Source organism: Hyaena hyaena, unplaced genomic scaffold (genome assembly GCF_003009895.1).
Source record: "Hyaena hyaena isolate Hyena2069 unplaced genomic scaffold, ASM300989v1 scaffold_457, whole genome shotgun sequence".
Classification (NCBI taxonomy): Eukaryota; Metazoa; Chordata; class Mammalia; order Carnivora; family Hyaenidae; genus Hyaena; species Hyaena hyaena.
In genome coordinates, this window is record NW_024081088.1 from 34,559 (window position 1) to 59,785 (window position 25,227).

Genomic DNA, 25,227 nt, shown 5'->3' on the forward strand with positions numbered 1-25,227 from the left:
TTCCAGCGCGGGCTCAAGCTCCTCCCTCGCGGGAGCGGGGCTGCTGTCCTGGAGCCAAGCGCCAGCCAGAGCCGCGGCTGGGGGGCGGCGGGGAGTGGGCCCCGCTCGCAGCCATTGGTTGCGCGGACCGCAGGGGCGGAGGGAGACCCGCGGTGCCGCCGACTGGGCGGCCGGGGTTTCACTCCAGCTGCGCGCGCCGCCCGCCCGTGCGCTCCGGCAGCTCGCCGCACGCTGCGCGCGACGTTCCCGCGGACGGCTTCGCGGGCGCGGATCGCAGAGACCCGGGGGCCGGAGAGGAGCTTGGCGCGCGGCCCTGGTCCCACCCGGGGCGCCGGAGCGCGGCCGGAGAGGTCGGGGCGTCCGCACCCGCAGGTCAGTGAGAGGCTCCCGACGCCGCCCGCGCGCGGAGGCAGAGCGGGGAGCGCGAGACGCGCGGGGTGCCGAGCGCTCGCCCTGGGCGAGGAGCGCCCCGACTCCTCGCCTGGGGCGGCCCCGAGTTGCGGAGCTTCCAGTCCCTCCGGAGCCGCCTCGCAGACTCTCCCCGGCTGCCCGAGGTTTGGCTCCTTCTCTGGACACCCCAGATCTATCCCACTTTGCGGCTAGCCGTGTCTTTTAGGGCCCCCAGCAGCCTCCGCAGGTTGGCTTTCCAGATTCTCGGGGTGACCCCGCTGGGCGACGTAATGCCCATGGCCCCGGGAGGACCTGCTTCTGTCCCGGACCCAGAGAGCAGGAGGACCCGCCCTCGCGTGCGCTGCTGCAAAGACTGACTCTGTGCAAGTGTAGACAGTTCTACACTGTGCAGAACGTGTTTGTAGGTGCATTGTTTGCTTTCGCCTTTGTGGTGCGTGCGGTCATTTCTGGTTGTTCCGCGCCTCTCTGGATTTCCAGGGTCATCCGTCCATTTCGCCACGCGCACGCTGCCCGCTCTGCATCTTACTGTGCTCTCGGGAGTCCTTCCACCCATCTTGGGTGGCTTCAAATCCGGGGAAGTTTTACCTGGTGCTGAGCACTTGCGTTCCCCAGCGGCGGCTTCCGAGTTCCCGAAAAACCTAGTAGAAAGCCGCGCCAGCCACTCTCCCCTTTTCCCGGGTCTGTGACATGCTGGAATCCTGTGTGTCCCTGTCGAGGTGCGTGGCGTATGGGCAAATGGAATTCTAAATGATTTGGGAGAGCGGTGTGTGCTGTGCCCGACTCCGAGTAGCAGAAAGGTCCATTCATTCACAGAAACATCTCGTTGAGGACCAGGTTTGTTGCTGTACCTGCGCGCTCTCTGCCGCTGGATGTCTGGGGCCCGCCAGGCTTGGGTTGGTGTCAGACTCCGGGGACAGAGGTCTGTTTACTAACCTCCTTCGTGTCCTCTGCCTGCTAAATTTCCTTCGGATTTCTCTTTTCTTTTTCTTTCTTTCTTTTTTTTTTTTTTTTTTTTTTAACTAAAGCGTGTAAGTACTTAGGTGGTTCTTTGTGGTGGATAATAGGATCCTGTGGTTCTGGACATTCTCAAAGCCATCGCCTTTGGTCCAGTTCACGCTGTAGGTGCAAAGGGCGAACCCCCTGGCGATCACGTCCTGGGGCCAACCCCAGGGCCACTCTTCAAGATGTTTCTCCTCGGGAGCTCTTTGCTTTACATTTTCTAAATTCATTGTCAGAACACAGCCGATCAACAGGAAAAAAAAAAAAAAAAAGATAAGTGATACTATTTTCGTAAAAGGTTTCTCTCTTAATGCAGTCTTGCTGCCCAGTGCAGCCCCCTTTAAAAAGGGGGGGGGGGGCGGTATTTAATTAGCTTAAAGTATGCAACGCGTCCGACTGTTTTGGCTTACTTGTACTCTAGCTCGTACAGATTTTAAATCTGTTTCGTGACTAAAATGCTCCATTTCGCTAAGTACAGAGGCGTCTGGTCCCCCTACCCAGCCATCCCACATGTACACACTTCATAATCAGCACCTAGTTGATCCTTTACTGCACATCGCTTTTTGAAGTGTGTATTAGTGAGTCCACCTCGTAACCAAGTTGCACTGCCACGACTCCCACAGGGCCCATCCTTCAAATGCTGGGCACTGTGGGGACGGAGAACCATCTGCCAGTCTCCCAAGTATTCTGGGAATATGGAGCTCCAGAAAATGGGTGGGGTATTACATTTCTGTGTCTTGATTTTGAGGCTTATTACTTATTTGGGCTATATATTTATTATTTTTGATTCTTCTACATAAGGCAGAGGGCTCTGAAGAGCTCGACACATGTTCGTGGTTCTCATTAAAGAAGATTCATGTAAGGTAAGATCCATTCCATTTTCCCTGCTGTTAGTACAATTCAGATTTTGTTGGATGTCTGTGATGTGTACAAGCTTGTCAGGAGTTAAGAGATAAATAATGATGACATGTGGCATCAAATCCATCAGAGGGTTTATTTGCAGGTTTCCTGTGACTTTTTTTTTTTTTAATGAGGGCAGATGAAGGATGGCAGTTGATTGTTAAGAATGATTCATCATGCTAATCATTAAGTAATGTGGAGTCATATTTATTCTTTTTTTTTTAAGTTTGTTTATTTTTATTTTGAGAGAGACAGAGCACACACATGCACACGAGTGGGTAGGGGCAGAGAGAGAATCCAAAGCAGGCTCCACACTGCCAGTGTACAGAGCCCGACATGGGGCTCAAACTCATGAACCATGAAGTCATGACTGGAGCCAAAATCAAGAGTGGAACGTTTAACTGACTGAGCCACCCAGAAGCCCCCATTTATTCTGAAAATGAAAGATTAACCCATCACGAGCAAAACTCTGTGATTTGACCTCTATGTAGAGCGAGTCCCAGCCCATTTGATAATATCCATTCTTCTCTAGGCTTGCTCTTCTCCTTGCACTTGTATGTTAATATCCCCTTTTTTAAGTTGCAGATTTTAAGCATTTTTATATTTAATTTGTTATTAGGGAGAAGCAAAACTCAAAATTATGATTGACTTTTTTGTATATTGCTCATTTGGGTTTTTTAAATAGTAATTTAAAAACCTGGAAAAAATACATTCCTAAAAGGCCCTTGATGCCAGGCACTGTATAAGGCCCGCTTGCCTGGCTTTTGCAACCCATGAGCCATTCAGTAAACATCTGCTAAATGAAACCAGAACACAAACAGTAGTGTTGCAGAAGAATGCCGTTTTCTTCAAGTAGACATGTGTGGAGCATATTGTATTATGATATTACTACACCAATATAAAGCGTCACAGACTTTAACTTTTATTATTATTATTCCTAGTGACAGCTAAAAAAAAAGCCTTTTAACTTAGTTAATGGAATAGGGAACATAACAAAGAAACAGCTCAAACTAAGTGCATGAGTTGGCAGGACTCCTTTTAGCTAACAGATGGACCTAGAGAAATCAAGCCAGAGGCATAGGTGCAAAAGTCTGAGATACGTATACGTGTGGACCAGCCTTTGATTTAGAACGCAAGGAGTCTATCTGTGCATTCACTGACCATTTCAGATACAGGAGGGCAGGCTAATGAGCCAAGTTCTGGGACCCCTTCACTTCTGATTCTGATTTGTCGGGGGCTGTCTATGGTATATAGTGTTCTCGGTTGCTCAGCCTCAAGACACAGTATGCCTCCTCAGGAGTTCCTTATGTATAGGATCCGTGTTCATGTTCACATTTGGAACCAGGAAGTAATCACTGTTTAGTCTAATTAAGTGTTTTTGGCAACAGAACAAAAACCATTAAAAAAAAATGGAGATTCTGAATAGTCAAGTAGCCATATACAATGTAAAAGTATCTCTAAGCATGAAATGGCACAATCCAGCCAAAACAGTGCCAATACTCCAAAGCTCTGAATTTATATCAGGAACAGGATAGGCTGTCATTAGTATTTCCTGAATCCCTAACTTTTAAATTCTCACCTATTAAGTTATATTAAGATGGGAAATCAGTTGCCCAGATTTATAATTTGCATTATGGGCTTGACCGTTGATGTTGTTGATATTTTTAACTGTTTGATAGTGTTATAGACAATAGTGAATGGGTCTGGGAATTATAAGTCTGTGATACTTGTTAAACAGGGTAACTTAAAGTAACAGCCCCATGCATAATTTTTGATGGGAAACAAAAGGCTAGGTGGCTGTTAGATCCCATGTCAAATTCAGAAAGACAGGAAGATGATTTACACCACAGTTAAAACACTAAGACAATTCACTCAACATATAAATTTGCTACTTTGCCGAAGTAGCAGCTTTCCTGATTAATTTGCCACAGTGGTCTCGTACTGATTAGAAGTGCCTGATAACCTATTAACTATTGCCCATTAAACCGGTATGGTTCTTTAAGCACTTTCAATTTCCCCTGTAACCAGGATTATAGCAGAGGGATCTACTCTTCTTTCCTAAATAAGACATTCACAGGATCCCATAAGATGCAACTGTAATACAAAGAGCAGTTAAGCCCCACTGGGCAGATTGACTTTTTTGTCTAAGCCTGAGAGTCTTAAATTTGGAAAGAAAAGGTACATATGAACCATTTCAAAGGTTTGTGTTAAGTATATGCAATACATAAGAGGGGGGGAGGCAGGAGTAGGGGGGAAGGCAGGAGTGGGGGCGGAGGGAGGGAAAATGGAAGGGGAGGAGAAAGAGTTCCGGGCTTAAAAACCAGTTGCCTTTTCACTGCATATGCTGTCATTAACTTTTATTTCTAATTTTTTCTAATGAAAATATCTTTATTGGTTTTTTCCTGATTATGAAACAATATATTTTCTGTGTACCAAGATTCACTTACATGCACAAAATAGGATGTAACCAGACATACCCACATTACCTGGGCTAACAAAAAAATGTTAATAACTTGGTGGATAATCTCTTGTTTAGTTGAGTTTACTTTTGCAGGGCTCTGATATTGTGTATGTATGCCTGGACTAGTAGTAGCAGTGCTAGTAGTTGTTATTTTGTGAAAATGGAATCATACAATGCACATTCGGAAGCTTACTGTTGACTTAGCTATACGTGTTAGCCATACATCCTTCAGGTTAGAAAATGTAGTCCTTTTTATTATATCAGGGTCCTCCATTGCATGAGTCTTCCATCATGTATTTAACCAGGTCTTGACTCATGGACATCATGGCAGCTACAGAATACATGCGCCTTTTAAATTTGTCTAACTTTATCCCATGGGGTAAATTCTCAGAATGTATTATTTATACAGCTAGCCTACAATGCCATACATTTTGGGGTGAAATGGGAAGCACTCAAATAATTCATCCAACAAGGCTGGCATAATTTCCGCCCTTAAAAAAAGCATTCTAGGGTGCCTGGGTGGCTCAGTCAGTTAAGCATCCAACTTTGGCTCAGGTCATGATCTCGCAGTTCAGGAGTATGAGCCCTGTGTCGGGCTCTGTGCTGATCCGCTCAGAGCCTGGAGCCTGCTTTGGATTCTGTGTGTGTCTCTCTCTCTGCCCCCTACCCCATAGGTTCCCTCTCCCTCTCTCAAAAATAAATAAACAGTAAAAAATTTATAAAGAACACAAAAACATCTTTACTGATGTTTGACATTCACATAGAGGAGTACTCAACGTGAATATTCATGTGCTCAATATGAAAACACCCAGGTAAATGGAAACCAGGTTAAAAATGTATATGTATTTACTAATACTTTCCTTGATGACCTTCATATACTTTGGCAACCTGTCATTCTAACAATTCCTCATGAGAAGGTCCTTAGTGAGCTTGTTGACCTCGATTTCTATGAATCAAGTGCAAGGTTAAGGGCGTTATGCCTTTTAGAGTGACGGTGGAATATTGACAGATTTTCAGACCTTCAGAAGGACTACTTGCCAAAAAAGTTGGTCTGATTCACTGAAATGAGTTCCAACATCTTTCCATCTGTCTCCTATCTCTTTATTATCCTGATCATTTTTGGTCTCAGGTTTGAACCTGTATGGCATATATTTTGATTCAAATGAATTAACCTCTGGATGTCAAAAGAAACTTGAGTAACATGTTTTTCATCTAATTTCTTCCTGTTGGCCACCCGGCTCAGCTCTGAGTATAGAGCGGATGTGGAACCAGAAAAGGATCCTAGGCTATCTCCTTCTGCCATCCTTTTTCAGAAGGCATATAAACAATGGCCTTCAAAATTTAATTTACTTAACTTTTGGAGACCTTGGCTTCCTGATTTATAAGGACTTCTAGTTACCCAATTTGTGGTTGCTTATTTACTTTTTGTTTTGGTATTGTTTGATTTTTTTTAATAGAGGAAAATTAATATCAAGAGAGATCACAGGGAAAGAAGGAATAACTTAATACATGATAAATGTCTTAAGTCAGTTCCAGAATGAATGGAAAGGAAAAAAAAATTGCTTCTTTTCTGCTCATGTGTTTCCATTCTTTTTATTATTTTGCCAAGAGACTGAGGTCTGGATTAGTTTGCTAGCACAATACTGCTTAGGAAATCACTGCTCATATCACCATGACTATAATCTAGATGGAGTGCTACTCAGAGTATGGTCCATGCACCAGTGCCAGCCCTTGAATTGTTACTCAGTCACCATGAGATATGGAACTTGAAGCAGAATATAAATCAAATAAGACACTAAGCACACTTTTTAGTTTAGCTTTCTCCTTTCCTCCCTCCCTTTCTCCCTTCCTTCCTTCCTCTCTTTCTTCCTTTCCTTTCCTTTCTTTCTTTCTTTCTTTCTTTCTTTCTTTCTTTCTCTTTCTTTCTTTCTTTCTTTCTTTCTTTCTTTCTTTCTTTCTTTCTTTCTTTCTCTCAGTAGTAAGACATCTTGGATGCAGGAAGCAGTGCTTTACAAGTTCCTCAACTCACAGGGACTCATAACTACATATTCCTGATGGAGGCAAGTGGCTACTTTAAGTAGCAATGATCTCCAGTGTGGAGCTTTGCAGTTAAATTGAGAAATTTATAAAAATGTAAACATTTTCCCTTTCTGTGCTGATTTTTCTGTTGAATTTTGTTTTGTTCTTTCTTGGCTTTTAGGTTCTTTTGGTGGGGTTGGGGGGGAGGTGAGTTAATTCTTGAGACAGAGTAACTAAGAGAGTACCATGGCATATGATGTTCCTGAATGTAGTAAATTGAAATTGTCTTCCTCTGTGGTTATTAGAAAGTGGGTATTGTCCTTGACCCTTTTTATCTCCACAGATAAGTACAATGCCAAGGGTTGTGATTGTAAGGGACTTAGTAATTTTCAAAGGATGGGATTATCATGAAGTTTAACTGAAATAACATTTTAAATTAAAAACAATGTGTTCTATTTTACATCTAGTCAGGTCTTCACTGACTCACTATGGTGAACTGTCATGATTTTTATTGTGCTCTTCAAAATACATTTGTTACAATCCTTTATCTGTGTTCACAGTAATGAATTTCAATATTTATAGCAGATCCCTCCGGCCTTTCCTTGGTTATCCTGGTGGATACTTGATTAAATAAAATTTTTGTTGAAGGACACAATTGCTTGGTAAAAAAGTATGCTCAGAGTTTGCTCTGGAACTTTAAACTATAAATTTATTGCCATAACTAAAACACGTAGGGTGTGTTCAACATTCTTTCCTATTTGAGTACTTACCCTTTGAGTATTTGATATGATTTTATACAAAATCATTCATTCATCTGTTCGATAAATATTATTGCACATCCAAAAAACAGAACAAATATGGAATATCTCTCCAGGAAGCTTCAAGTTTCTTCATTCCCTTACTTTTCTATTCATGCAACCATCCTACAAATGCTTGTTGACCACATGTATGCAAGACACTGTGCTGGTTCATGGTTACAAAATTAGTGAAATGGTATCCTCTATTTAAGATTTCATAGTCTATCAAAGTTTTAGACAGACAGGTAAACAAGTATAATAAGTATAATAAAATGTAAGGATTGTTAGTGTAAAAAGGCATAGAAATTATCAGTGGAACTCAGAGAAAGGAGCCAGAAATTTGCATAGAGAAAGTAGGCGGAGATTTATATTATGAGTGAATAACTAGATGAGACAGAGGAGGGAAGGGTGAGTAGTCTTGAAGATGACAAATTGGGTTTTGGGTGGAGTTAGGGAAAAGACTTGTAAATATAAGGATTACATGCATATAATGCTTCTATAAACATATAATTGCATATGCATTTAAAATAATGTGGGAAATGAAGAACAGTTTGATATGCTTGCACCACCAAACTTAGGAACAATGGGAAAAATTAGGCTGGAAAAGTAGCAGGTAAAAAAGAAACTGATATGACATAGCACAGGTAATATAGGAAATGTCTTTTAGACTGTTACTCAAGATGGTCACTATAAAAATTGTATGTGCAATAGACTCATGCATATAATAGTAATATTTAATCACTCTCCTTTACATAGTTAACAAGTATTTGTTGAATGAATAAATAAATGCACCAGAAAATGTAGTTTTTCTTAGCCAAAGGCAATAAATACTGCTGCCCCATTACTTGTATAATGAATTGTTTTTTTCCCATTAGGAGTAATGAATTAGTCTCAACATCTTTACTATCTCTTACTTGTTCCCACTTGAAACCATTGTGCATATTGAAGTTATAGCTGGTCAGGGCTGTCCTTACACAATATCACCTGATCATGCTTCAGATTGTTAGAGAATATGTTTTTGGCTGTACCAGTAGCTAATTCTCATCCCTTTAAGCCTCACTCTTCATGAAATTAAAGTTCACCAAAACATCCTCTGTAATCTTCTTGCTCACCAGTGCTATAATGGGGTTTTAACATATTACATAGACAATTCATGCAACTCTAAGTTATATTCAGAATTTGACTTCTTTATAGTTAATTTCTTGAATACCCAGCATAAACTCTGCTGTCCTAGCATAGCAAGATCTTCTGGTAATCAGCAGAAGGTAGACAATGGCTTAAAACAACAAGTGTCAGGGGGCAGCTGGGTGGCTCAGTAGGTTGAGCATCCAATTCTTGCTTTCAGCCAGGTCATGATCTCACAGTTCTGTGAGTTTGAGCCCTGCCCTGGGCTCTGTGCTGGCAGGCCAGAGCCTGCTTGGGATTCTCTCTCTCACCCTCTCTCTCTGCCCCTCCCAACTTGCACTGTCTCTGTCTCTCTCAAAATAAATAAACTTAAAAAGTATTTTTAAAAAACACAAAAAACAACAAGTGCATTCACTGCTCACACTAAGTATTAATATGGCCAGCAAGGGGTGAAGGCAGTCACCCAGTGCACCAGGGACGGAAGCTGTCCCATACTTAAACAATTACTGCAGCAAAGGGAAGGGATGTGGCAAATCTCACACTGGGCCTTACGTTTTCTAACTAGAAGTGATACGTCACTTTTTCCAAATCTCATTGGCCCAAACAAGTCATCTGGCCACCCTAAATTCAGAGGGGATGGGAACATGCAGTCCCACAACATGCCTAGAAGAAGAAGGAACAGCAGAAACACGTGAATAGCAGGAATGACCACTGGTCTTGAAATTATCCCTTTTGCCCTCAGGCTCCCCAGGGAGAAAGAATGTAGTGAACACAGCATTTGGAGACACAGGGATACAGATTTGAAATCCAGCCCTGCCTCTAAGTGGCTGGGTGACCTTAGGCAAGCTTATAAATTCTCTGATCCTTAATTTTTTCATCTGTTAAAGAAAGGTGAGGAATGATAATGGCTACCTTAAAGAGCTGCGAAGATGAGAGAAAATACACATGCATGATGCCTGTGTACACATGAACACACGTACAAAATTAGTATATGCTTGTATTTAATAACTAGTGGCTGCTGCCATTCATAGCGTTATTTCTGTTTTCCCAAACTGGTGTGCTGGACATTCTCCTACATACCATGCTGGGTGTACCTTCTTCTGCATATCACATTCTGGAGCCATGTATATTCCCATTCCACAATTACTAGGGGATGCTCTAGTAATTATGGAATGGGAACACTCTCTCTCTCCACTCTACTTCCTCTAGTCTTCTGGCACGATATGCCCCCTGCATTCCAGCGCACACCATTGGGATAAAATGGAAATAAGACTAGATATAAGGGTAGTGAGGGGCGCCTGGGTGGCTCAGTCAGTTAAGCGTCTGACTCTTTCAGCTCACATCATGATCTCACAGGTCATGAGATCAAACCACATGTCAGGCTCTGTGCTCACAGCGACGAGCCTACTTGGGATTCTTGCTCTCTCTCTCTCTCTCTCTCTCTGCCCCTCTGCTGCTTGCTTGCATGGTCTCTCTCTCTCAAAATAAATAAATGAACATGAAAAACAAAAAAAGAGTAATGAGTGATGTGTGAAACAGTGCTTCTGACCAAAGCTATTCCTACAACTGAATAAAACACACAGAGCTCACAACCTTACAAGTAGACAGCTCTACCCTGATAAAGGAAAAAGTCAGTTAAATCTCATATAAGAGATATCCATGGTTCCCTTGAATAAAACAATATTTATTTAGGGGCGCCTGGGTGGCTTAGTCAGTTAAGCGTCCGACTTTCGCTTAGGTCATGATCTCACCTCGACGTGGGTTCGAGCCCCGCGTCGGGCTCTGTGCTGACTGCTGGCTCAGAGCCTGGAGCCTATTTCGGAGTCTGTATCTCCCTCTCTCGCTGACCCTCCCCTGCTCACGCTGTCTCTCTCTCTCTCTCTCTCTCTCTCTCCCCTAGAAATAAATAAAAATATTAAAAAAAACAATATTTATTTATATTTTTAAAAGAATATATAACTATTTTGGTGGTCTGTTATCTAAGTAATTCCTAATAATTTTTCAATTTCACCTCCTTATATTTCTAAGTTAAAACACAAAATAATACCTAATTGTTTTTCAATTTCTCCCCCTTTTACATTTGTAAGTTAAAAACACATTCTGGGAGAATTTGAGCCTACACTTGTTTATTGCTTCCCTATTGTCTTTGACAGATTCTTGAGTCGTTATCTAAAATGACAACAGACTGCTACGGACTTGATTTCCTCCTACACTTGATAGCCTGCCATATCATTTTGTTCCATGTTACAAGGAACATGTAGACATTCTCTTTGTTAGCCAGACTTTTGAGTTCACTGTACTGCCTGAGAGAAAGAGACAGAGAGACAGAAAGAGAGAGAGAGAGAGAGAGCATTAAGGCAAGTGCTGCTCTTTGGTGCACACCAAGGATTAGCAGGACCCTGGGAAATCCCTTGTGGGAACACACTTTCCTGATGAAGGACATGACATCCTCTTTTCTGTCCCCTGCTGTCCCTGGTGTGCCTGAAAATCCCAGTAGATGAGTAATTTCAGAGCCATAAAAGAGCACTTTGTCTCCTTATAGTGGTGTTTTACGTAACCCGTGTCTAAAATCTGACTCATCTGGTACTCATCATTTTAAGGTACTTACCTGTATTCACAGTCATATGATTGGTGATGATTGGCAAAAGCACTGTTAATATCAGTGCCCTCTGTTTTTTCATTTGTAGCTGCATTTTGCAATGACGATTGATGATTTAATCAATCGTGCCTATGTAATGAAGCCTGCATGAAAACCCAGAAAGACGGGGTTTGGAGAGCTTCTGGGTAGGCGAACACTTGTACGTGCTGGGAGAGTGGCACTCAGCAGGGATCTCTGTGCCCTTTCCCCATGCTGTCTGGTTGTTTCTGAGTTATATCCATTTACAATAAACTGGTAACCTAACAAGTACAGTGTTTCTCTGAGTTCAATGAGCTGCTCTAGCAAATTAATTGAAGCTGAGGAGGAGGGCTTGGGAGCCTCTGATTTATCACTATTCAGAAACACATGTAACAACCTGGGGCTTAGGACTGGTGTCTGAAATGTCCATATTGCGAGGGAGGGTGTTGTAGGATTGAACCCTCAACCTGGGGCATCTAATGTTCTCTCTCGATAGTGTCGGAATTGGGTTGAATTACAGGACACTCAGCCAGCATTCCTAGAATGGCTTGTTGGTGTGGAGAACACACGCTGGAATTGGTACCAGATCCTATTTAACCTGAAACTAATATAATCTTATATGTCAATTATATCTCAATTAAAAACAAACAAACAATTCTTTCTTGACCCAAGATGCCTCCAGAGTCCCTATTATCTTTGGGTATTTAAATTATAGGACAGATATCTGTGGCTGCTTCTGAAGATGACCGATGATGTAAGACGAACAAACATAACCATGTTCCATGATTCTGGAGGTCCAGATTGAGATTCAGACCAGTGGGTGATGACAGAAATGAAGTCATGAATAAGGCTGGCTGGCTGGCGAGTCACCATTTCTGGTCTTCAGGCAGCATCTCCCACCACCATGAATCCAGTTTCTCTGGCATATTAAATTTCCTCTAACTCACCCTCTCATGCTTCACCTCCAGTAACCATGGATTAGTGGTCATAATGAGCTGATGGTAGCAGCAAATATTTGAACTTTTCCAATGTCAACTGAAAGATTCCTTTGCAGAGTCAGGCTTCTATCATCATATTTTTTTAAAGGCTCCAAACATTTTAGCTGACTGACTTGAATGTCATACCAAGCATATTTTCTTAATAGCCTTGGGGACAAGTCATTTTTTCCCTGAACTTGTATGTTGGGAAATTCCAAATCTACTGAAAGGTTGCAAGAATAATAACACTGCACACCTATATATTCTTTAACTAGACTAAACCAATTGTGAACATTTTGACATATATGTTTTATATTTCTTCCCATATGTGTATATAAATGTGTGTACTTGTTTTTTGTTTTTGTTTGGTTTGGTTTTTTTGGCTGAAACATTTGAGTGTTATTTGCTGACATTAGGACACTTTATGGCTACAAACTTTAACATGCATTTCCTAGTAATAGAACATTCTCCTATATCACTTAGGAAATTTAATATTTGTATAATACAGTTATCTAATGTGCAGTCTATGTTTAAATTTCCCCAGTTGTCCTAATAATGTCCTTTATAACAAAGCCATTTTTTCTTCTAATTGGTCCAAGGATCTTGCATTCCATCAGGGGATGGATCTTGCAATCTGCATCCTGTTTCTTTTTCTGAATATTCATCTGACTCCTAAATAATATAATATGGCCAAAACTGGCTGAATCCAAAACAGCCTGCCTAAGCTGCCAATTACTAATCATTCTTTCTAAATACCCATTGTACCGTGGAAAGCGTCATCATACTTTGTCAGCTATAGAGAACTGGGAAAAAGGGAAAACTTATTTAGCAAAATTCATATATATATTATGCAAAATTCATAGTATATATTATGCTAAATACTGGGCTAATATCCAGAAGGGATGGGCAATTTACACACTATGTAATCAGCTAAGGTTCTATTTGTAGTTATATTATGAGGGACAATGGTTCATTAATTCAAGTAAATGCTGTGCCTTCATTAAAAATGTCATCACGCTGAAGACTCTGTGAGCTTGAGACTTAAAATGTAAGAGAAAACATTTATATACAGTTGTGATATTCCAATCTATTCTTAAGGAATAGACTACAAAGCACCTTAGTTTAAACAAATACATGACTGTAGTTGTCAATAAAGGTAGATATAAATAGTGGCTTGCTTAATTAATTTGATAATACTGAAGTTCTTTTCAGACAACCTGTGTCATCACTTTTTTTTTTTTAATTACATCTGTACATGTGATTTTTTGGGTAGAGGATAGATACTAGTCTTTGAGATAGTCTTATGTGCAAAACCAGAGAACTGGATACATTATATAATTTATATTTCTTTCTTCTCTCTGCTTCAATTATCAAGATATTTTAAGCAGAGATGAAGTTTTGGGTTTAATTTATGGAGTGAATGAGATATTTACTGTATATCCATTCTTATAAACTGAAAGTTTATGAGATGATGAGAATATACAAGAAAATGTATATAAAACAATAGGCATTTACAGAAAGAGGCAAACCTAAAAGTCCTCATTAAACACATTAGCTTGGATGCCTATCAGTGGGAGATGGAAGGAAATGGAATGAGGAATCAAGATAAAAAAGAATCAGTGAAGACAATAAGGTATAAACTGAGTAATATGTATATTTAAAGAGGGAGGCAGGGTCACCTGGGTGGCTCAGTCAGTTAAGTGGCCAACTTCCACTCAGGGCACGATCTCACGGTTTGAGTTGGAGCCCCGAATCGGGCTCTAGGCTGACAGCTCAGAGCTTGGAGCCTGCTTCAGATTCTGTGTCTCCCTCTCTTTCTGCCCCTACACTGCTCACACTCTCTGTCTCTCAAAACTGAATAAACCTTAAAAAAAAATAAAGAGGGAAGGAGCAGTAGACACAAACAAAAGTACTGGTAGGGAGTAATACACTATCACGTTTTCCCGATGATAGTGAGTGGTCCATGGCTGCCCACTTGTGAGGAATCTGCTTAGACTTAGAGTAGACTTCATTAAATGGCTGTTGAAAAACCAAATTTCCAGGCTTTTCCCTATTGCCTATTTAGAGGAACCCACAGTTCCCTGGAGCCTGAGAGAGTAGATTGGCGATACTTAGTGGTTTACATGTAAAGGTTTAAAGAAAATTGTAACAATCACAAAATTAGGTTTACAGGAACAAACTTGCACAGTGTCTGTAAGGGGACTGTTATGAGAACTTCCTGATTAAACAAAAAATATATTAGATCTAAGTTATTTTAACTGTAGAGGGAGAATGCGAGACAATGGAAAAGGAGAAAACACCATTCCATTCTTCTACCAGGGGATGGTTCAATGAGGCTTTTTTACCTGAATCCAATCTTAATAAAAATGAGTAAGAGTTTTAAGTATACTAATGCTATGAGTTAACCAATTCTAGCTGCTGTCCTAGCTGTTTTTCTTCATATCTGTGCTGCTGAAGAGAGCACTAGCTGTTTTTCTTAATATGCTTCTAAAATACTGGAAATGATCAGATCCGAGTGGAGGGAGAAAACCGACTTGAAAGTCCTTGCTAAAAATACTGTTAACATCTTGAAAGGCCAGTCTTGCTTCCTACCTTCTTTCTTCACACTGATTCATTTGGACCTTGCCTGTGATCCTCAAGTCATTATTTCTCTGGCTATATTTGCTTTTCCTTTAAGTCAAGTGTGTTTAAGCACAGAGACCTTTCCTCCCTCTCCCTAGAAGATTCATTGTTCTGCTGCTTCCTAACTGCCGGGCTTTCTTCAGCCTTCAGGTTGTTACTTTTCTCATTCTGATTTGGATTAACTGTGTTAGCCTAGATGGGTCCAGTATTCCTGAAGGGTAGGACCAAGCCCTTCCTTCTCTTTTCTCCACACCAAAAAAGAATCAGGAAAATGCTGTGCCTACACCCGGTTTTGTATTTGACCTGTTTTCTAACCAGAAAACTATGCATTTAAAGTATCTTATTCTAAAAAAATGTGACATTCTTAAATAATTATTCTTAGGAAGGCAGTATTTTGGTCATACAATCCTCACATGGAATATAAATATAACAAAAATTCATCAAGAAGAAAACTTTGATTTCTCCAGAAAAGCAGAGCTATATAAATGCAAGGGAGGTCATATCTATAATTACATTTTAGGTTGTACAAGATGGATGGTCAGTCGTGTTCATATCCTCTTTTGAAATACTTTCTTGTATATGTGGTTTCTTTTAACTTCAATCTACGCTGTTTTGTATGTCAAGAGAGGCATATTCTGGATATTTTGTGAATTATACTCCATGTGGATAACTAATTTTTAAATAATTAGTACAAAATAATTGATGTAGCATAAGAGCATTTTGAATATAAATTAATTATTTTGCTTAGGAAATATTTTACTAGGCCTGAGGGTAATCCAGATAGACCAAAGGCATCACCAAGATAAGAGAGAAACAGGAGACTGGTCTGGATCTAAAACAATGACCTACCCTAGAAATTGATTTTTTTAATATTTTAAAATAAATTTTTAGCTGATACTAAGCTATTACTTTGTCTTTTTTTTAATGTTTTATTTATTTCTGAGAGAGAGAGAGAGAGAGAGAGAGAGAGAGAGACAGCGTGAGCAGGGGAGGGCCAGAGAGTGAGGGAACACGGAATCTGAAACGGGCTCCAGGCTCTGAGCTAGCTGCCAGCACAGAGCCCAATGCGGGGCTCGAACCCACGAACCGTGATATCATGACCTAAGCTGAAGTCGGACGCTCAACCAACTGAGCCACCCAGGCGTCCCTTACTTTGTCATTTTTAAAATTTTCACGAAAGTACTATGAAAAATCTCTGACTCCATATTCTGATGTTTCATTTAAACAGTAGATAGAACTGTTCATTTTAATTTTCTGGTTTACATTATCAGTCCAGCTCCATGAATTACAGTGTATTATTCAGAATCTTCATCTTCTGTATTTCTTCTCATACGATGGTCTTTGAATTCAGTATTTGATAATACTTAGACTCAGTCTTATCATTTGGTTTTATTTTTTATTGGGCTGTTACAGGGAATCTTAAACAGAATTCACATATCATTCTACACTCCTAAGTATTTTACTGATACGTAAGAGCAGTTCTCAGACAAATATATGGTTGGCTGAATCATCTTTGAATAATTATAGCACACAAGATAGTAAACTTTATTTTCATTATCCCAAGTCCAAGGGTAAGTATTTGCAACTGCAAGTGACAGTTGACATTTAGAGAAGAGTGGGTAGGGAGTATGGATGTCAGCACCAACCTTCTCTCATCTAGCGTGACCTAAAAGGCCATCAGCCAAAGAGAAAGCATAAGAGAGAAGATAATCGTCCAAATAGCAAAGGAATGGCTCGGGGGCTCATAAGAAGCATATTGTTGTCTAAGTAGAACTAAAACCACCTTTGCTTACATGTGATAAGTTCCCTACTAGATTTTGGAAATGATAGTTTCTATGTGTTCTACAGAGAAAGAGATCAAATATATCATTACATCATAATATCAAATTTTGCATTTGTAGACAGAAATAAGCATTTTACCATGTCATGTTAATAGCTTACAGATCGTTGCTAATGGTTTGGGAGGGCAGTCTTTTGGAGAATGACATAGCAGGACTTGAAAATGATGAAAAGCCGATTCCGACATCCTAACAGCCAGGGCCCCCTTTACGTCTGCAAGGCAACAAAGCAGCTTATCCCAGTTTTACACAATAAAAAAAAAAAAAAACAACCTTTCAAATAGTTGTTATTCACATGGAGGTGTATTGGAATAAAGGTCAGAAACTCAGCAATCGCTGTGCCAGATCTGAGGTGACTGTAAGCTGAGTTTTGTACACCATTATGTTGTCGAAGTCACGGCAGGGCGTCGGCTCTACCCACATGCTGGCCACCAGAGGTCTTGGCCATGCTTGTGTGCGCAGACGCAGAGATGGGGGGCTGCCAGCTCCTTTTCCTTTTACCAGGCATGAAGTACACGTTAGAGAGTATGCTTTCGTCCTTCTGAAACTTGACAAGTCTCATGTTGACCTGGTGGGAAGGAAAGCTTCCATTCTTCCAGAGGACTCACAGAGGCATGGTGCTGAGTGTCTCTGGAACCAGAGACCCCCAGGTCTGCCATATCTCTACCGTCTCTCCATCTCCCCACCCCACTGCGCTCATGGGGACATTACACGTCCGCTCTTCCTCACTTCATTCAGTAGGTGACTGCCTTTTGCAGATTTCTCCCCAGCACAGGTTTTTATTCCAGGAGACGAAGGGAAAGCTGGCTGACCGTGAACCAAAACATTTACGCAAATCTTCACTTATAATGTTGTGATTCAGCGGTTTCATTTTCCTTTCTCAAATATCACTTTTTGAGGATGGCTCAGGAAAAAAGAAATCATGATAATGCCCACGTGGCTGTAGGTACCACCGGAAATGAGAGGACACTGCTGCTGCCCTGACACAGGTCAAGGCTATGCATTTAAGATGAAGTCTCTCCTTTTCTTTAAACCTAATGTGTTTGGGAGAAACAGCCCAAGCAGCAGCATCTTGAAACACTTGTTTGATTTCATTTTCACAGTGCCACCTTTGGCCTCATTCACACAGTCACAAGGCCTGAACATGTACAACCTGCTTCATCTTGGACATTTTACACATTGTCAAGACATTCGCCAGAGAGAAAGAAGATGTGCCCACTTTTTAAAACTTCAGTAAGAAAATGAGAACGAACCGATGCAGTCAAAATTAAAACGATCTCTAACAGTGCGAATACTTGGTGGTTTCAGAGTAGGGCAGTGAAATGAAATTTGCCTATCTGTCATTTAAAATTTAGAAGTATTCTGGAAATGATATTAAATCTGAAATATTGGGAGGAGAATATTTAAAGGAGAAGGTATTTAATTGTGAAGTGTCAGGCAATGACAGCAACTTTTTGTTCATTTCTCCCATTCTTCCAAGACCACCTGGAAGATGAGATGCTTTCCCCAAATCTTCTGAGCCCCATTTCCTATAAACCTTTCCATAGACAGTGGAGGCTCACAAGGCCCCTTTTGTCTGAAAGTAGAAGATCTTCTGGATGTGTAAGGTATTCTTGCAATATTCACAATGTAAAGAGATGCCTTTGTTTTAACAAGTGCTCTGGCAGCCAGCTGTGAGCTCGGCCACTGAATTGCTGATTCCCGAGTGGCACTGTCTGTGCCTCCAGCCCACCCCCAGAAAATGATAGATTTGGGTAGCGAAGGTGACTTTAGAAAAATCAGCCATTTCCGGTTGAACCTATGACCTGCACTTATCATACTTTGAAAGCTCCTCTAGATTTTTCTAAGCATTCTGAAAGAACTATCCGTCTACTGGGACTTTACGTGGGATGGCCTTTTATAATTTTCTAAGTATGCTTATGGAAATGTTATCACATCCTAGCTCAGGACTTCTTGGTGAGGTGGGAAAGGTGAGTATTATTGTACCAACGGGAAAACTGAAATGTCCAGACTAAACAGCGAGCTTGACCAGAGTAAGTGGCAGATAGGAGCTAATGACATAACTCTGCGTCATTTTTCTCTTCCCACCACAGTTGATAAAACTAAGAACACAGTTCAGGTGTGGGGTCTAGTCCCTAGTCTGTCGCTGTCTAGCTGTGTCTCCTTAGTAAATCATGTCTTTGTGGCTCAGTTTCCTCATCTACGAAGTGAGACTAATAATTCTCGCTTTACCTGCTCTACCAAGTAGCTATGAGGAACACACACTGCATGATCCCTCTTCACCTAGGAAAATTGGATGTAAAATCCTTACTACTCAAATGACAGGAACATTGAGACCGGATGGTATAAGGAGTGAGGATGGGCAGAAACCCAAAGTCCTGGCTTATCTTCTAATGAGATGTTTCTTTTGTCAGATCAGTTAGCTTCTTTGCCTCTCAGTTTCCTCAGCTAGACTTAGGAGGTCTTTCCAGAACACTAGGAATATTTCTTCCTATTCATTCAGCCCCTAAGGTTTCCATCCTAGGTTTCTTTCCTAATCATCATGCTGCCTCCGAGACTCTATTTTCCCTAAAGATGAATGGCTAGGACATTTACATGCTATAAAAAGGCAAGGGATTGCCAAATCAGTGTGACACCTTTGAGTCCCACTGTGGCGCTCTCTCTCTCTTTTTAAGGATCATTAGGAGCCTGTAGCAGCCTAATGGAATTAAAATCACCAAGCAAAGTATAATGAGGAGTAGGAATCAAATTATTTTAGGAACTACTAAGACACTGTATGTGGCCTACTCAGAGGAACTCACTAAGATCATTAGCCTGCATGACGCCCAGCAGGAACAATCTTCTCAGAAGTGTCCCCTCCTTCCCAGGGATCATTAATGCTGTTCAGCTCTGGCCACAGTGGCCAATGTCAGCCCCTCAAAGAATCAGCCACTTAGTTAGATCTGGAGTACAGAAGGGAAAGGCAAGTTTTCAAGATAAAATGCAGGGCAGAGTTTAGGAAAAGGGAAAGCCAGGGGCAGAGTGGATCTTTTCACATTAGCATTTCACTATATATCTGACACGAGGAGGTTTAGAAACTTAAAGACAAAGGAATCTAATGCCACAGAGAGCTAGGAAGAGCATCTTCTCTGGGCGTGAGGAGTCATCTGCCCGGAGGGATCACCGCATTCCTCGCCCCCACGTGGACTTTGCGGGCTGGTGGCCGAGGCAGAAACTGGCCGCAACTTTTCTAATCACAGAGGAGAGGGTGTCTGAGACATGCTGCACCCACACTTGGAGCCTGGGGAGTCCTGCAGTTTCCTGCCTGTCAGTCTGCTTTGCTTCTGTGTTCCTCACAAGGACCACGTCAGGAGGGAGAACATGGTGAAGGGCATACTCTGCCTCCCGGCCGAGAGAACACCACTCCTTCTCCGCACCCAATAAACACACACACACACTACACTATAAACTCATTTTGTCCCAACCTTGACCATTCACAGAGTGCTCCCATGCCTCTTTTCTTGATAACACAGTGAGGGGAAGGGGCAGATGCTATATACATTTTACAGATGAGAAAAGTGAAGCTCACAAAACGAGAGGCAATTTGCCCAACTTCCCAAAGGTAAAAGGGAAATTCAGACCTCAAACTTAAGTCACTTGACAGCAAGTCTTGTACTTTCTGCCACTTGGAAGGAATCCAACCTTTTTTCTTCTCAGTTAATCTGAAGTTTTATTCAGTGCTAAAGTATGCACTAGAACATACACGGGTAGATTGCAAAGAAAAGAAATATGAAGAAATGGCCCCTCATTTCAAGGAGATGAATTTGTATAAACAAATCAGAAAATTATAAATATTCAACAAAAAGCAAACTTACATGCACGGCGTGATTCTCCAAAGCGTGGTAGAGATAAATCCTGGCCGGGAAGGTGCTAGTGGGCTGGAGGTGTGCAGAATTAATTTTCTGGAGAAGGGAGGTTTGGCACTGACTTTCTGGGTCCTATTCTCAGAGCATCCACTTGGAGCATCTGTTGAAATCACAGCAGATGGAACACATCAGAAATGTATTTTCCTTTTTGTTTATTTTAGTTCCTTGGAGAATCCCGGTACCTAGGGTACTGTGGAGGTAAAATGAAATAAAAGTTTATTTTTATATCATCATTTGCAGTATCATGACATAAACATTACCTGTTCCTGGAGAAGTAATTTCATTTCCTTCCCTTCTTGAAGGGAAAACTAGAAATAAGGCTGAAATGTGATATTTTCTGAATAACGCATTCAGTTGATCTCTTATGTTGTTTGTCTGTTTGTTTTTGCAGTGCCAATGGACACTTGATCCCGTGGCTGCCTCTCTTTGAAAAGCAAGACGTTTTGTTGTGCTGATCTAGCTGCCTGCAATCTTTGCTGATGCTCTCATAAAAAACCAACATGCTGATTCTGTCGATGTTAACCCCTGTGTGAAACGGACTTTTAACACACCTGTGCGTTCCCTGGCCCTCCATGAAAGATGTCTGAACCTGACTCTTCATCTGTATTTTCCGGTAACGTGGAGAATGGAACTTTCCTTGAGCTCTTTCCTACATCCCTGTCCACATCGGTGGACCCTTCCTCGGGCCACCTGTCAAATGTATACATCTACGTGTCCATATTCCTCAGCCTTTTAGCATTTCTGCTGCTGCTTTTAATCATTGCTCTCCAGAGGCTCAAAAATATCATTTCCTCCAGTTCCTCCTACCCAGAGTACCCGAGCGATGCTGGTAGTTCTTTTACCAATCTGGAAGTCTGTAGTATTTCCTCTCAAAGGTCCACTTTCTCAAACCTTTCCTCATGAAGAAAACAGAAGAATTCCTGAAGGCTGCAGCAGCCTTGGTTTTCCCTTGCGGGAAGTGTCGCATAAAGTAGTTGCCTCGTGAAAGAAATAGCCCCTTTCTTTTCCAGCCGATGAGACCTGTCTCTCCTCCTTCACCCCTCACTTCTCCTTCCACTCATGATGCTTTTCATTTGTGAATGTAGGCGTTGATGCTGACTCAGAGAAATGTGTGCAAACCTTGAGGGGCAGAATTTCACAAAAACCACCTGACAAATCCGGAGCGGACTTCTTCAAGGTGGATCGGTCATTTCACTCTGCCGGACACCGGAGGCGGAAATCACGTGAGGCGGCCTCACAGTGAGTGCTGGATATGGACTCTTGCACTTCATTTCTCTCACAAAACCGTGAAACCAACGGAGCCAGCAGGAAATGGCAAAATTAAGTCCGAGCTATTTGGAAGACCTATTCCATATTTAAAAGATAAAGTGGAAACATCAAATTAAAAAAAAAGAATCCATTTAGATTTAATGTATAACATTCCTAAAACCGGAGGCAAAATACGCTAAATGTCTTATTTTCACTTTAACAAATGAAAATCACATTTAATGATGAATTAAGTCATTATGGAAAAGTTTTGGAAGAGTTTAGCTTTTACTAGCAAGACAAAGATGTGTCACGATGCAGTCTGTAATGTAGTTTTGCCTCTTGGTTTTTTGGTTTTTTTCTACTTATGTTATAGTTCATAATACACCGACTGTTCTACAAGAGTAGAATTCTTTGTGATAATTGCTGTTACTAAGAGAAACACCCTAAGAGACACTACGAAGTTTTTATTTCATAGCTATACTTTCCACTAGTGGAAATTAAGCATATGGAAAAATATTCATTTAGTTCTGTTTTCTGCAGTAGTAACTCCTAGCAGTCATGTGAGCATGTTCCTTTATTCAGTTTCAGAGTCTTTATAATTTTAGTGCAGAATTTTGTTAAGGCTCCCAGATGTCAGATGTTTGTTCGCCCACATTAGATTGCAAAACTTAAGGAACTAAATTGTTATTTCACGTATTATTATATACTCCGTGAATGTTACATGTCTCTGATAATTAGTTGTTCCATGTTAACAAAACACTTTGCATTAGAACCCCAGGATGTGGGTTTTTATTAGAAATTATAGACATTCAAGTTATGTAGCTGCTGAGAACTTAGCGATCCCAGGAGCAGCCATACTGTGGTCACCCAGGCTCTGAACTTGGGGGCTTTGTCAGTGAAGTGTGGCTTACATGTGAGCACAGACTTAGAATATGGAAGAAATCAAGGTCCCCCTAAAAACAAAGCAAATAAACTACAGCTTCTTTAGAGTAAGAACTTTAATTTAAAAATTAAAAAATGGCCCACAGCATAAACACTGAACCTGGTCAGCCTATGGAGCCCACTGCATCAACATGCCCCATCTTCCCACGGCACCTGGATCGTTTCTTGTTCAAAACGTTTTCTAATCTTCAGTAGTGGAGCTTCAGTACACTCTTCGGATTGATTGTGCAGGTGACACTGTCTGGTAACTCGAATGGGATTAGGAATCCACCATTTTTACAAAGTAGATCTTGTCATTTCCAAAATGCTGAGACAGATGAGGACTAGTAATGAGGATCTGAAGGTTGCTTTTTTTTTTTTTTTAATCCACATGCTTCACTTAAATCAGACTACACTGAACTATTTGTATCAAAAGTGTTCCCAGACACCATAAGACCTGCACAGAGTTGCTGTCTTAAAATGTGTAACTCGTGAAAACTTTGCATCTGCTGCCATTTAAAGCATGGCAGTGCGCTTCAGTATTATCATGTAGGGTAACTGCTGGACTAGAAAAACTCCATTACTTTAGATCATTATCAGCGGTCTCTGTGTGTGGATGTGTGTGTGTGTGTGTGTGTGTGTGTGTTAATGCATATATATTTTTTCACACACTCCCAATTAAAAGTTGGGTGAAAGCTATAGGATTACAAGAGGCATCTGTGTTATCACTTTTGCTTTTTGATTAATTTTGTGCTATTTTAATTAAGTAGGAAGAAAGGATATGGATCAAGTGATTTAAAAAAAAATAAAGGAACAAGTTTGCCACACAATAGGATAATCTGAGTAGATCTGTTCTAAGGGGCAACTTTATATTCTTTCCTTCTGAAAGAGATACAAAGGCTTCTGAAGGTAAAACTGCTTTAAAAAAGAAATTTGCAGGTAGACTCCCCACCCTCCTTGCTGCAATGGTTCTTGCTCTCCAGGTTAAGAATTAGAAGCAACTTTCACAAATGTGTACTAGGACTAGTCAAGCTTGCCAAGGTAACAGATTGCACAATTTGAGATGAATCTGTGTTGTCTAAGAAGTTCAGAAAGGTTGGAAGACTGGTTTATAAATAAAGAAGTAGAGCCCACGGAGAGCCTGGTTCTTCTCTTTTTGTTTTCAGTGAGAAGGTCCACAGTCTTCCCTCCTCGGGATGCTTTTCCATCACTCTTTGTCTGCACATCCTCTCCAAAGCAGGGTCAATAATGAGTGACCCTGATCTCGGCCTCCCCCCACCCCTGCAAAAGTCCCCTCGCCTTGAGGCAGTGAGTCGCACACCTCTCTGACCAGAAAATTCACCTGGACTCTTGGAAAGTACCCTGGTTTCCAGGCCACAGTCCAGACCCCAGGAGTGGAGCCGGAAAGCTGGTATTTATAGCAAGGGCCCTGGGTGATGCTTGTGATCAGTGGGACACATCGTGGCAAAGGAAGGGTCACATATATCGATTTAGTGTATTTGTGGAGGTCAAGAGGTCTGACCTCTCATCCATGGCCTGAGCCAACTGCTGTATCTCCAAGCTAAGTTCCCCTCCTATGCGCAGTTTTACAGCACCCCTACCCCAAACCTACTCACTTTCCTGCAAGGGCCTGGAGGCCTCCCTCCTCAGTGGAAAGCTGTGGTCATCATACTGGGCTCAGTGCAAGAGGGACGTGAGGAAGGCCACATCCCTTCTTCCCCATGACACCACTTTCATAAGTCCATGTGCATATAACAGAGGAAGGTAGATGACTGGGGGCTAACCGACGGGATTTACAAAATGAGAGAAAATATATTTATGGTGTTATTAGTATACTATTCTCACAATCCAAAGGAAAACAATGACACAACTAAAAAATGAAACATTCTCAAGGAGAAATGCCAGTTTCTAGAATTGGCTCTGTGTCAAGTCTGCCTTTCCCCACTGGAGAGGTGGCCACTGCAAGCCAGTGCCAGGTCCACTCTGCTTTGGAAAGTCTTCTAGGATCCATCCCCGTTGGTGCAACACATAGACCCAAGGCTCCAGTACCACATTCCCCAGAGCCTGAGTTACTCAGGATAGAATGTTCCAAGGGTGTGTGTGGATGCGGTGTGGTGGGTGCTGGAGGGAAGGCTGTGGAGGAAGAGTGGAAGGGAGCCTCCGCGTCTCCCAGGACCATCTCTCCTCAGAATCTCTCCATCTGTGAGAGAACAGCTGTGCTTCTCCTTCTTCCTAGCTCTCCAGTGGGCAGCTCTTAGAATCCCACACATGTCTGTGTATGTGCACAGACTCATACACACAGAGACTCACACGCATATACTTTCTTCCACACACAGCCCTCCTAGGAACGAACAACATATCTCAAGGCACACCTCAGTTTTCAAAGT

At 41.5% G+C, this 25,227-nt stretch overlaps 1 protein-coding gene across 3 annotated transcripts; it reads left to right on the forward strand.

Moving 5' to 3' along the window:
• Positions 1–205: 205 nt before the first annotated feature.
• Positions 206–23,974, forward strand: SERTM1 (serine rich and transmembrane domain containing 1). 3 transcript variants are annotated; one of them, XM_039253613.1, is made up of 2 exons: positions 206–372; positions 21,063–23,974. In XM_039253613.1, the coding sequence occupies exon 2, from the start codon at positions 21,251–21,253 to the stop codon at positions 21,572–21,574; it is 324 nt and encodes a 107-aa protein (XP_039109544.1). In that variant the 5' UTR covers positions 206–372; positions 21,063–21,250; the 3' UTR covers positions 21,575–23,974. The 3 variants fall into 3 exon arrangements, with proteins under 3 accessions (XP_039109544.1, XP_039109545.1, XP_039109546.1); XM_039253614.1 differs by lacking the exon at positions 206–372 and adding an exon at positions 17,305–17,416; XM_039253615.1 differs by lacking the exon at positions 206–372 and adding an exon at positions 17,461–17,507.
• The last annotated feature ends 1,253 nt before the right edge of the window (positions 23,975–25,227 follow it).

Excerpts from the sequence above, each read along its gene's own strand:
- SERTM1 (XM_039253613.1), top strand. The coding sequence starts at position 21,251 with ATGTCTGAACCTGACTCTTCATCTGTATTTTCCGGTAACGTGGAGAAT.